Here is a 13,337-nt window from a genome sequence, read left to right on the forward strand (position 1 = left end):
TGCAGTACAGCTGGGTTTAGGTTAGCCTTTCTCTGCTCTCCAAATGGCACAGTGATTACAGCCATTGAGATACAGAAAATCCGACCCAGAATCAATAACCAAAAGCACAAACAATGATTTGGCGGTGGCCTGTTAGTGTGGCCTGTTCTCCACACACAGACAAGTCGTTCTGCCCCGGCCAGTATCCGATGCCTCCTTCCTGAGCCTGCCCCAGGCTGGGCAGTCACCTGCACTACAAATGGAGATGACTCTCCGACAACTCTGGGATGAAGAGTGCTGGATTTAGGGCCAATTTCTCCTCTTACCTGAATGCACAAAATTTCACTGAACTTGGGAGAAACTGAGTGTAGTAGTCTCTTGGTAGCAAAGTGTAAGTCTGGAAGCTGTACAGCACATAGCTGCTGGAAGGAGTTGATGTGTTCTTATGCCTCACGTGTAAAATCAGCTTGGAGTTACTGTGTGTTGGGGTATCGGGCCCATTTGAAATTTCCAGAAGTGTTATCTTCCCTCAAAAAGCCCAAGTGAATTCAACCACAGTAACAAAAAATAAGCAACCCCATTCAAAAATGGGCTAAGGGCTTAACAGACATTTCTCTGAAGATGTACATATGGCCAAGAAGCACATGAAAAGGTGCTCAACATCATGAATCATTAGGGAAATGTTAATCAAAACTACAAAGACATACCATCTCATACCCATTAGGATGGTTACTATAAAAAAAAAAACAAGTGTTGGTACGGATGTGGTAGAAATGTAAAATAGTACAGCTACTGTGGAAAACAGTACAACAGTTCCTCAAAACATATAAAATAGAATTACTATATGACACAGCAATTCCACTGGTAGGTACCTAGGTATCTATCCCAAACAATTGGAAGCAGAAACTCAAAGAGGTCATTGTACACCCATGTTTCATAGCAGTGTGATTCACAGTCACCAAAAGTGGAAGCAACCCAAGTGTCCACGGATGGATGAATGGATAAACAAAATGTGGTGTGTGTGTGTGTGTGTGTGTGCACGCGCGTGTGTGTGTAGAATATTATTCAGCCTTAAAAAGGAAGAAAATTGTGACATGCTACAACATGGATGAACCTTGATGGACATTATGCTACGTGAAATACGACAGCTGTAACCAATCATATACTGTATGATTGCACTTATATAAGTGAGGTAACTAGCGTAGTCAAATTCACAAAGACAAAGTAGAAGGGTCATTGCCAGGGACTGGGGGAGGGAGGAAGGGGGAATTATCATGTAACAGGCACAGAGTTTTAGTTTTGCATGATGAAAAGAGTTCTGGAGATGTACGGTGGTAATCGTTGCATAAAGGTATGAATGTACTTAAGGCCACTGAACTGCACACTTAAAAATGATTAAGATGGTATTTAAGTCATGTTTATTTCACCATAATTTACAAAAAAAAAAAAAAAAAGAGCAGAAGTGAGGGACGCCATCTTCTCTTAGCAGCCCAGGCTTTGGAGGTACAGACTAGAAATAAAAGGAGGCAAAAAAAAAAAAAAGCAAAAACCCAGCTAAGGGACCAGATCTTGTCTTCATATGGAACTAATTACAAATATGCTTTTTTCCTTTTTTTTAACAGAGTCATTTTTCTCTCAAGAAGGGAGCTGCAGCCTTAGGGATTGGAACAGACAGCGTGATTCTGATTAAATGTGATGAGAGGTGAGCATGTATCTTCAGCCCTTGGTGGTTAGCAATTTGCAGATTCCACACAGATACCTTCTGGTCTGAAAATGGATGATGTGACAGCAGGGGTGGCGGGGGGCAGCAAACCCACTTCTATCCCAGCCACTGCCATTCGCCATTTCTTTCTAACACGGGCTCTTGCTGAGAGTCCGCACGTGTTGTTCCTCAATGCCATGGAGCCTTTCACAGCCCTTGACTGAATCGGAACCTTTGTTAAATCAATCAAAATATTCTGCACCAAGAAGGTGCAGAAGAACATTCATCACCTGGGCACTTTTGCAACAACAGGCAATTTGAACACTGATTTATGGAGGTATCATCACTTTAGGCACCACGGATTGTGTAAACTTGATGGGATGATTACAGAAGGGGGGACAGTTTAGTGAGCAGGAAGTAAATAATGCCTTGGCAACTCAACAATTTTGTGCTGGAGTCAGAGCTCTCTTGGGGAAAATCTCTGTCCTAATTGGCACCTGAATTTCATAGGTACTCTAGGATTACATGTGGTGCTTTGTGGGGAAAATTTAAACACGTTTTCAAGATGTCCATGTAAAGTATCACTGGCCTATTGGCCTGTAAACTACAAGAAATTAGATTTAGTCTTTAAGGGTTTGAGTAAGAACTTTTACTAAATTAAAAGGAAGTCACTCGATGAACTGTTTACTTATTCAGGTGTATTAGACAGATGCATGCTGATTGCCTAACATGTCACTTGGCTCTAGAAAAGCATAAGACGTGATCCCACTTCCCTGACAGTAGGTGATCTAGTAGGAAGATATAGTGGCATCAGAAGGAGACGGCTGCATGGTTAAATTGCGTGGCACAGAATACATGCACATTTGTACATTGGTAAGGCATGGAAATCTTCATGCAACAGGCAGGATTTGAGCCGGATTTTTAAAATTAGGAGTGAGTTGGATGGGTGGAGGGAAAGGCAGGGACAATTACAGAAGATCGAATACCAAGGGCAAAGCCACAGAAGTAGGAATGAGCACCTTATAGGGCTCGAAGGGCCAGGCCTGATGTGAGGTCGGGAGGAGGGGACAGCCATGGCAAATATGAGTGGCCATGTGGGACTTTGAAATCCCTAAAAAACCCAACTGATTAATAACCATGTTTACCATTGGGTGGTGAGATAAAAGAGGCTTGCCACTGTCTTGTGTACACCTTTATATATTGACTGATTTTGTCTGATCGTTTACAAAGAACACACGTTACTTTTACAATCAGGAAAAAAAGAAGATGTGCTATTTTTTCTTCAGGTGCAAGAGGAGCTAAACTTAGGATATGAGCTTGATTGGTCTGGAAACAAGGTAACTTGAAAGTATTTTTACTCAAGGACATGAATGAAGCCTCCTTTCAGGAAGCAAGGAAGGGGAAAGGGTCTCTGGTCAGTTAGTCCAGGAGAGAGGCTCTAGCAAGAAGACGGGGGTGAAATGATCAAAGGATGGAGTGAGGTGAACACATTTTGAAAAAGGAACTGCCTTGTATTTTTAAGGCTACCAGTGTTCCTCACTATCAGGTACTTAAGAACTGAGATTTGAGGTGAAAACTGGGAAATAAAAAATTGCTAACTATGAATAAAGGTTTAAATAACTTTAAACTTTTTGTTAATCTGTAGCCAATCTGTCCTAAGTAAGGAGCCTAGAATTCAGGGAAGAATCACCTAGGCAGGCTGTGGCCTTCTGGCCTGGGCACTCTTCTCATCAGCCTAGTTAGCAGGCATTCTGGAGTTCAATCCCAGGGGACTGATAGGTGACTTGGGAGAATGGAGAGAGCTCTTGACCCCACTCTGTAAAGCATCAGTACCGCTGCTTCCCGTCCTGTGAATATTAGGAGTGACAGCGGAAGTGGTCATGATGGGCCCACCAGGCCAGCCAGCGGGTACTTTATAGGGGCATAGGGCAGGCCTGAGGACAGCCAACTGTCTGAAGGCACCAGTGCGCTAGAAAAAGAGGCACAGCCTGGAAGAAGGAAGAGCAAAGAGGGAAAGCAGAAGAGTGGCAGGAAAAGGGACCACAAACAGGGCTTCCAGGACAGAGGCGCCAACGGGCTTGTTTACTCCCTGACAGGAGGGCAGAGAAAGAGGCAGGAAGCAGGGAACACTGGAAAGCCAGTGGGGTCTAGAATCAGTGACTGGCCAGGTGGCCTCAATTTTAAAGTCAAAGAATTTTACTTCAACCGTTGTAGAACTTGTTAGAAAAACTAAAATACAATGCTAAAAATTATTAGGTTTTTTTTCAGAAAATGCCTCACTGTCTGGTGTCCCCCCACCCACCCACACCCTCCTCACACCTACCCCTTGTAAGGCAGGGATGAAAGGGGGCTGCCAGGCCGCCAGGGCTCGGGGGCTCTTCCTCTCTTTCCTCACAAGCCTTGTGGGATGGGGAGGTAGGAGGGAGCAATACAGGAAGAGGAGGAAGGAAATTGGAAAGAGAAAAAAGGACGAGAAATAAGGGAAAGAACATACCTTGGGATACAAAGTGGAGTGGGGGGAAGGGGGCAGGGAGGTGGGGATAATTGGGTGGGGGACACAGGGTACAAACACAACGTGTGGTAAGGTGCACGCTGCCAGCATGGATCTGGCCTTTACCTCTTGGGCACGAGGGATGACAATCAGCTTCGTATCTCATGAATATTCATGACCAATAAAAAGAAAGAAAGAAAATGTAAAAGGCCCAGGAAGAAAACAATGGTGGTGGAAGTGTGACGTGAAGGAAGGAGGACAGATATAACAGGAAATGTGGGTGGAAGCAGAAATACAGTAAGGGTGTTAAAAGGAATAAATTATGATTTTCACCACCTAAAAAGCAACACATGCTTATTTTTCTAAAAATAGAAAATAAACAGGGAAAAATTCTAGCTCTACCGCCCAAAGATCATCATTAATACCATATTGATTTCTAGACCTTTGAATCTCTTTTCCTAAGCATAGAAGCTTGTTTGGTGTTTTTTGGTTTTTTGGGTTTTTTCTTCTTTTTCTTTTCTTTACATATTTGTGACCTTGTTTCTTTTTGTAACTAGATATGATGACATAAGTATTTTTTTACATTATTACAGACACAAACACACCTAACTGTATAATATTTGAGGTGTGACTATGTCAGAAAGTAGAGTACTTTAGAGAGCTGGCTCTGGAGCTGAAATGCTTGAATTCAAATCTCAGCTCCAGCACTAGCTTGGGCAAATGCCTCTCTGTGCCTCAGTTTCTTTATCTGAAAAAAGGAAAAAGTAATGGCACCTGCTTTATAGGATTGTTTTGAAGAATACATATGTTGACAAATGTAAAATGCTAAAAATGATAATGGGGTAAGCATTAGTCCCCTACTGTACATTTAGCTAAATCTGGTATTACTGTTATAAACAACTTTTACATCCTTCAGTGAATGTCCTTATGTGTCCACAGCTTCTCCATTTATGATTATATCTTTTTATAAGTACTAACTTAAATTATATGAATGGTTTTAAGAAAAGAGATAATCAGGCCAAACTGCCTTTCAAAAGGTTTCACCAGTTTATTCTCCTAGCAGTATCGTACAAGAGTATGTTGAAAAAAACCCAAAGCTGTGTCCATAGCTACATGTCTTTAATTCCATATTGACATTTCTCAGCATCTGTATAGCATGAGTTTACGATGGAGAGCCTAGCCTTAATGGTTTTAGTGAAATTGAAGTGTTCGGGGTTAAGAGCCAAGGAGAAGGCCTTGGACAGTCATTTGTAGCCACTGTTCCAGTCAGAATCCACTAAAACACTCTTGGCAGCGATTTTGTTCTCATTATCGCATCCCCGTGAAAAGTCAGGTGTGCAGTTTAGGAAATTGCTTAAGGTTGACAAAGTGAGTCCCTACATGCTTGTTCCACCTCATGTGCTTCGTAAAGCTCATCCAGGCTTCCCATTACACAAACCTAGACCTGCTCTCTAAGGCTTTCATTTCTTGTAGCTACTCTTTCCACCTCTGCACATCAGTCTATCAGTGGCTGGGGTGATGGGTTCTATGTTGTTCTACAGACAGTAGAGTAACTAAAGGTTCACAATTAAAGGGAAATGTCCTAGTGAAGGAGTGCAGTCTGTGCCTTTCTAGCAATAAGTCCAGAGCCACACGTGGAGGAAGACCCACGAGGTACCCTCCCCTAATTAGCAATCACTGGGGCTTACTTTGGTGAACAGTTTAAAGTAAAACATGGCTCTCAGCTAAAATAAAAAAGAGAAATGTATGGTAAATCTTCATTTGTTTGGACTAGGTTCTCTCAGAGTTGAAAATCAAGAAGTATTTTAATTTTATTCTACTTATCCTAATAAAATAAAATAAGGGACTATAAAAGCTTAGTTCACCATGGCCTACACTTTCATGTGAATTATAACTAAAGAAAGAATATCCTATTCTGTAAAAATTACTTATTTGATTCAAAAGGGGAAAATGTGTTAAGTGAATTGTTGATTTCATAAGTTCTGGTTTAAGAGTTCCCTTTCCTTGTGAACAAAATGTTGAATATTTTCAGTGACAGGATTAATGAATTTTTGTTCAAGCATCAGTGGGTCTAATGTTTGCAATGTTTAAATTAGTGGAATCCAAATTAGTGATGTGTTGATGTGCTAAGGATAAAGAAGAAAAATAAATTAATATTTAGAGGAAAATATATACTTGTGAAAGAAAACTGAATGATATTCCACAATTGGATTGGGCCACTGAATAAAAAGATGTTTCCCAAAGATTCAGCCAGATGAGGAAGAGAGAAAATTTCTATGATATAGATAATAATTTGAAAGAATATGAGGTTCCCATATGATGGAAATGGAAGCCCTGTGAGCTGCTTCTTTTGGCAGTAGGCAGTGGTCTTTATTGGGAACACAGTGACAGACAAGATGGACATAGTCACAGATGCTACAAAACTAACACTGCAGGAAGGTAAGAACCATGGCAGGGCAAGTGCAGGTTGCTACCGATACATCTAATTCTACAGCTACAGGAAGGATGATGGAGCTGGCCAGATGAAGAGAAAAGGAAACAGTATTCCTGGCAAAGGCCACAGCACATTCTAAACCACGGTTGGGAGAGAGAACTCAGCTTGTTCAAGGAACCGAAGTGCATGGTTAGAATGTCTGTCCTGAAGGGCCTTATGAGCCATGTTAAGCTGTTTGGACTTCAGACTGAAGACATGGGACATCACTGAAGGGTTTTGAGCAGGGGAACAGCACCATAGTTTTGTGTTAGAAAGATGATTTTAAATGCAGAGTGAAACGTGGCTTAGAGACTAGAAGTGGTGGCTGATGTAGTAATATGAACGGGAGATGGTAAGTGGTGGGCTGACCGATATAAGACCAGTGGGGAGGGATGTTGGGATTCGTAGGAGTGTTGATTGGTGGGAGTGCAGGCTGAGAGAGAAGTCCAGTGTCAATGCCAGGCTTCTGCCTTGCCAGCTAGATCAATGTGGTGCTATTCTCTGGAATCAGGCACCCTAGCCGAGGAGGAAAGTTCAGATTTGGAGATGTTGAGATTGAAAAGCTCACGAGACGTCCAGGTGAGCATGTCAGGTAAGCTGTTGGGAATAAGAGCCTGGAGCTCAGGAGGTATACAGTGAAAGCCAGGGAGACGTGGGCCTAGGAAAGAGCTCTGAGGAGCATCCACATTTCAGGGACTGCCAGAGTAAGAAGCACCTGCAAAGGAAATTGAGAAGGAGTGGCCAGAGATGTCGGAGGGGAATCAGGAACTGGGGCCCGGGGGCCCTGAGAGTGTTTCTAGAGGAAGGAGTAGTTAACAGTCTCCAATACCATCAATGGATGAAACGAGGATCAACAGCTGCCCTTTGGCCTTACCTGGAAGGAGGTGGCTGCTGAGTTCCGCACCAGCAGTTTCCGTGGAGGGGTGAGGGCAGAGGGCGGTTTGCTGTGGGTTGACTGGTGAGAGGGAGGTGAGGAAAGGGAGCTTGAAGCCAGGCCACACTTCCGGGAGGTCGAGCCCTGATGGGCAAGCGGTAGGGCAGAGGCCAGAGGGGAGTGCTGCATCCAGGATGCCTTTTGGTTTTGCTGTTTTAAGGAGAGGGACCTAAGACCTGTTTCACTGTGAGGTGAAGGACCTGCTAGAGTGGAAATGTGAATTGCATGGAAAAAAAAAAAAAAGGGACAATAAATGCCAGAGGTTTCATTTCCCTTGTTGAGTTCCTTATGCTTTTGGCTAAAATTGTGTAGGCTCTTTCTCCAAGGAGCTCACAGAACTGTGAAATTATCTCACATCATAAAATGGGAAGGAGATACAGGAGAGAAGAAAGGGGGGGTGAGATGGAAGAGCAGGTAGAAGGTGAGCAGGAGAGGGCAGGCCCTGGGTCCAGCCTTCGCTGACAAGCTGCTAATGGGTCTCAGATCACACACCCTGAGCGTTGGAAAGCTTCATAGACATTAACTCATCCAACTTTTTTTTACGTTGCATTTTTTAAAATAATTTCAAACTTAAAGAAAAATTGCAAGAATAGTAAAAAGATCTCCCCTACACCCTACAGCCAGATTCACCGATTGTCACCATCCTGACACGTGTTTTGTCTTTTGCTTTCTCTCCATTACATAAAATTCAGTATTCCATATTGAATGTAATGAATAGTACAATATTACATACATTAATTATATATATCGCATAGATACCGTTTTTTCTGAACCATTTGAGAGTTCCTTACAGACCTCATGCCCCTTCCCCTTTACCCTTTCATACCTCAATGTGTATTTCCTGAGCACAAGGATATTCACTTACATAATCACATACAGTTATCAAAATCAGGAAATTTGACAACACAATACTATTATTAAATCTACATACCTTATTCAAATTTCAACAATCGTCACAATAATATCCTTTACAGAATTTTTTTTTCCCCCGTCCAGGATTGCACATTGCATTTAGTTGTCATGTCTCATTAGTCTCCTTTTGATCTGGAACATGTCCTCAGCCTTCCTTGATCTTTCACGATATTGGTATACAGACCATTTATTTTGTAGCTGACTCAGATTTGTCTAATACTTCCCCGTGGTTAGACTGGAGTGATGCATTCGGGCAGGGCTACCCGGGAAGTGATGCTTGTCTTTCTCAAGTGCGTGTCATCCAGAAGTGAGTCCCATTATCAGTGATGTTAACTTCGGCCATTTGGTTAAAGTGTGGTCTGTCAGGTTTCTCCACTTTAAAATGACTGTTTTCTCCTTTGCAGTTAATAAGTCTCTTGTAGTAGATGCTTTGAGACTATACACATGTCCTATTCCTCCTGAATATTCACCCACTAGTTTAGCATCCATTGATGATTCTTGCCTGAATTATTGCTGTGATGGTTGCAAAACAGGATTTTTCTGACTCCATTATTCCTTCTGTGTTTATTAGGTCCTTTCATCCTACTGCAGGGAAGAGCTCTCTCATCATTTTGTCCTCTCTCTCATTTATTATCTGGATGAACTCGAGTGCACTTTTAGAAATTCTCTCCAGCACCCTCTCCCACTCTCTCTCCTCTCTCTTCTACTTCTCTGCCTTTTTCCTCCATTCAGGGTTTCCTTTATATAATCTGAATTACTAGTATTTTCCTGTAAAACCTTACAGAAAAGAAATCTGACCAAGACACGTGATATCTGGTTGGCAAAAGACTAGAAGAGACACTAGACTCTCTAGCTCCCATGAAATACAAGAATTCTGTTACCTATGTTGATTAATTGTTTTATGCCACAAATTAACTATGAGTGCTTTTGTGTACATTTTAGCTTTTTTTATATGTATCACTCTAGCTTTATAAATTACAGTTAGATTACACCTCCCTTTGCTTGTTAACCACCACACTTTATTATACAATTGATTGAAACAATTGAAAGTATAAATAATCCAGGACCGTTATACCCTTTTATAAAATTAGCTGAATTGTGGCGAGTGCCCGAAGGTGGTTAGGGATGCTAATTAACTCTTTCGGGTCTTTGGGGAGCTGTTCAGTGCACCGTAATAGGATCAACTTAACAGAGATAATGAATCAAGTATTATCGAGCAGGGCTGTGGGAAGCCCTCTGAGTGTCGTATTTCCTTTGGGTTTAAATGCAGAGAACTCAAAAATGCTGGTGGTGTGTGTGTTTCACTATGCCCTGTATGAGAAAGAATTATAAAACAATAACAGCTCACACTTACTGAGTGCTTGTTATGTGCCAGGCACAGTCCTCAGTACTTTTATCAGATTGATCTAATTAATTAATTTCATGAAGTATGGCACATGTAGCATGTGTCAAAATTTCCTTCCTTTTTAAGGCTGAATAATATTTCATTGTATGTATATAGCACATTTTGTTTATCCTTCATCCATCCGTGGACACTTGGGTTGTTTCCACTTTTTGGCTATTATGAATAATGCTGCTATGAAACACAGGTGTACAATTACCCCTTCGAGACTTTCTTTTCAATTGTTTTGGGTAGATAACTAGAAGTGGAACTGCTGGATCATATGGTAATTCTATTTTCAATTTTTTGAGGAACCACCATACTGTTTTCTGCGACTGCTATACCATTCTACATTCCTACCAGCAGTGCACAAGGATTCCAATTTGTCCACATCCTCACCAACACTTGATTTTTTTTTATAGTAGCCATTCTAATGGGTATGAGGTGGTCGCTCATTGCGATTTTGATTAGCATTTCCCTAGTGATTAGTGAGGTTGAGCATCTTTCGTGTGCTTACTGGTCATTTGCACAGCTTCATTGAAGAAATGTCTATTCAAGTCCTTTGCCTATTTTTGAATTAGTTTTGTTGCTGTTGTTGTTGTTGTTGTTGAGTTTTAGGAGTTCTCTTTATATCTGGATATTAATCCCTTAATCAGATATACGATTTGAAAATATGTTCTCCCACTCTGTGGGTTGCCTTCTACTCTGTTGATAACGTCTTTTAATGCACAAAGTTTTAAATTTTCATGAAGTCCAATTTGTCTTTTTTCTTCTTTTGTTGACTGTGCCTTTGGTGTCATATTCACAAAATCCTATGTTGTATAGGTTTCACCATATATATTCTTCTAAGAGTTTTATAGTTTTAGCTCTCACATTCAGATTTCTAATCTATTTTGAATTAATTCATAGGGTGTTATGTACAAGATGATCCCATTTTATTAGAAAAAATAATAATTTTTTTTGTTCCAGAAGCAGCACATATTCATTATAGAAAAATTTAAAAATAGAAGGACCTAGATATAGTCTCTCATGATGCTTTGGTGCATATACTTCCAAATATATTTCCATATATTTTAACATAAAAGGAACCATAAGTACTTACTGGTTAAAATTTTTTTTTTATATAACAAATATTATGAATAACTTCCATGTCATTAGAAATTCTCCAATACAATTCTCAATCACTATTTAATAATCCATTGTTTAGAATTAATATTACTTAACAAATTTGTTGTTAAACATTTAAATTGCTTTAAATTTCTGCTATTTTAAAAAATGTTAATACAAACATTATTGTGGCTAAATATTTGCACACATCCTTATGTTATTTTCTTAGAATAAATTCCTAGAAGTAGAATGTCTGAGCCCAGAACTGTGTCTATGCTAAGAGTTTTGACACTTGCTATTATGTTTCCCTTCAGAAATGACCCAGCCAATTTACACTCTCTCCAACCAGTATATAGGGGTACCGGCTCGCCACTTCCTCACTAACCCTAGCAATTAAACTTTAAGTGACCTGTGTCAATTTGATGGATGGGCCTTTTTTATTATTCGTGTTTTCGTTTGCATTTTGGTAGTTAGCAAAATTGAATGTTTTATGCTTAATAGTTGTACTTCAAAAAAAAAAAAAAGAAAACAAAGTCCTGTTTTGTCATGTATGTTGTAAATGTTTTCCAGAATGTATCATCTGCTTTCTAATTTCATCTGTGGTATTTATAAAAACATTTCATTTTTCAGTAGTCAGAGCTATCATCAATTACCCGTTTTCTACCTTTAGAGTCTTCTTTAGAAAGTCTTTCCCATTCTAAGTACATGTTGATATTCATCTATTTTTCCTTAGAACATTTATATTATTATTTAAATAGTTGATCTAACTGAAATTTAGCTTGGTCTGTGGTGTGTGAGAACTATGTAAATTTTTTTTTTCTTTTGGCTAAATGTTGTTCCAACACCATTTGAGATCCCCCAAAATTACTGATCTGTATATACTAAATTCACCTTGGATGTTTCTTGTCTTTTAGTTTTGCTCCACCTATTTGCCTATCTGGCTCTATTACAATACTTTTAAACCACTATAGTTTTACGATACCTTCTGCTATCTAATAGAAAAAAACCTGTTCCCTGCCTAGTCTTTTCATCCAGTCATACTTTAGAATTACTTTCCCTGATTCCTACTTCCCTAAAACTTACACTAGGAATCCTGTTGGAACTGTGTTGAGTTTAGATGTTCATTGTATTGTAATGTTTTGACGTCTCTCTCCATTTGTCCAAATCTTTTTTATGTCCTATGGTAAAGAACTGTTTTTCTCTTACAGATTTTGTAGTTTCTTAAGTTTATTTGTAGATATTTTAAAATTTTTGTCACCATTGTTAGAATTATCTCTTTTTCATTGTATTTTCTACTGATCGTTAGTGGAATATAAGAAACCTTTTGACTTTCGAATTTTTTTTAGACTTATGATAGTTTCAGTTTACTCATTTATAGTTCCAGATACTGATTGTTATTTTATCTCTCTTCCAATAGTTGTCTTTTTCTTAGTTGATTTATTGGTTAAAATTTTAAGAAGAATGTACTTTTTTTCTTCAGCTTTATTGAAGTATAATTGGCAAATAAAAATTGTATATATTTAAGGTATACAATGTGATGCTTTGATATATGTCTACATGGTGAAGTGATTACCACAATCCAGCTAATTAACATATCTATCAGCTCACAGTTAACCCCCCACTTTTTTTTTCATAATAATAAGAAAAAAGAATATTCAAGATCTACTCTCTTAGCAAATTCCAGGTATACAATACATTATTGTTAACTACAGTTACCAAGCTGTACATTAGGTCTCTAGAACTTATTGATATTATAACTGAAAATTTGTGCCATTTTACCATCTACCCATTTCCCCTGCACCACCCCCAACCCCTGTTAACTATCCTTCTACTATTTCTTTAAGTTTGACTTTTTTAGATTCCACATATAAGTGAGATCATGCAGTATTTGCCTTTCTGTGCTGGATTTATTTCTCTTAGCATAATATCTTCCAGTTTCATCCGTGTTGTCACAAATGGAAGGATCTATTTCTTTTTCAAGGCTGAATAATATTCCGTTGTGTGTATTTACCACATTTTTTTATTCATTCATTTGTTGATGGACATTTAGGTTGTTTCCATATCTTGGCTATTGTGAATAATGCTGCAATGAACATGGATGAAAGTACAGATATCTCTTTGAGATGGTGATTTTATTTCCTTTGTGTATTTACCCAGGAGTGGGATTTCTGGATCGTTTAGTAGTTCTATTTTTAATTTGAGAAACTCAGTACTGTTTTCCATAATGGCTGTACCAACTTACATTCCTACCAACAATGTATAAGAATTCTCTTTTCTCCATATTCTCTCCAACATCTGTTATCTTTTGGCTTTTTGATAATAGCCATCCTAACAGGTGCGAGGTGATATCTCATTGTG

At 39.3% G+C, this 13,337-nt stretch overlaps 1 protein-coding gene across 1 annotated transcript in view; it reads left to right on the top strand.

The window, feature by feature from the left end:
- GAD2 (glutamate decarboxylase 2) overlaps positions 1–13,337 on the top strand; it is an 80,194-nt gene that overhangs the window by 23,368 nt on the left and 43,489 nt on the right. The window contains exon 8 of the mRNA XM_063100260.1: positions 1,602–1,681. Within this exon, the coding sequence (XP_062956330.1) occupies positions 1,602–1,681 (80 nt within the window). The remainder of the gene's footprint in view (positions 1–1,601; positions 1,682–13,337) is intronic.

This window comes from Cynocephalus volans, chromosome 6 (assembly GCF_027409185.1).
Source record: "Cynocephalus volans isolate mCynVol1 chromosome 6, mCynVol1.pri, whole genome shotgun sequence".
In the NCBI taxonomy this organism is placed as follows: domain Eukaryota; kingdom Metazoa; phylum Chordata; class Mammalia; order Dermoptera; family Cynocephalidae; genus Cynocephalus; species Cynocephalus volans.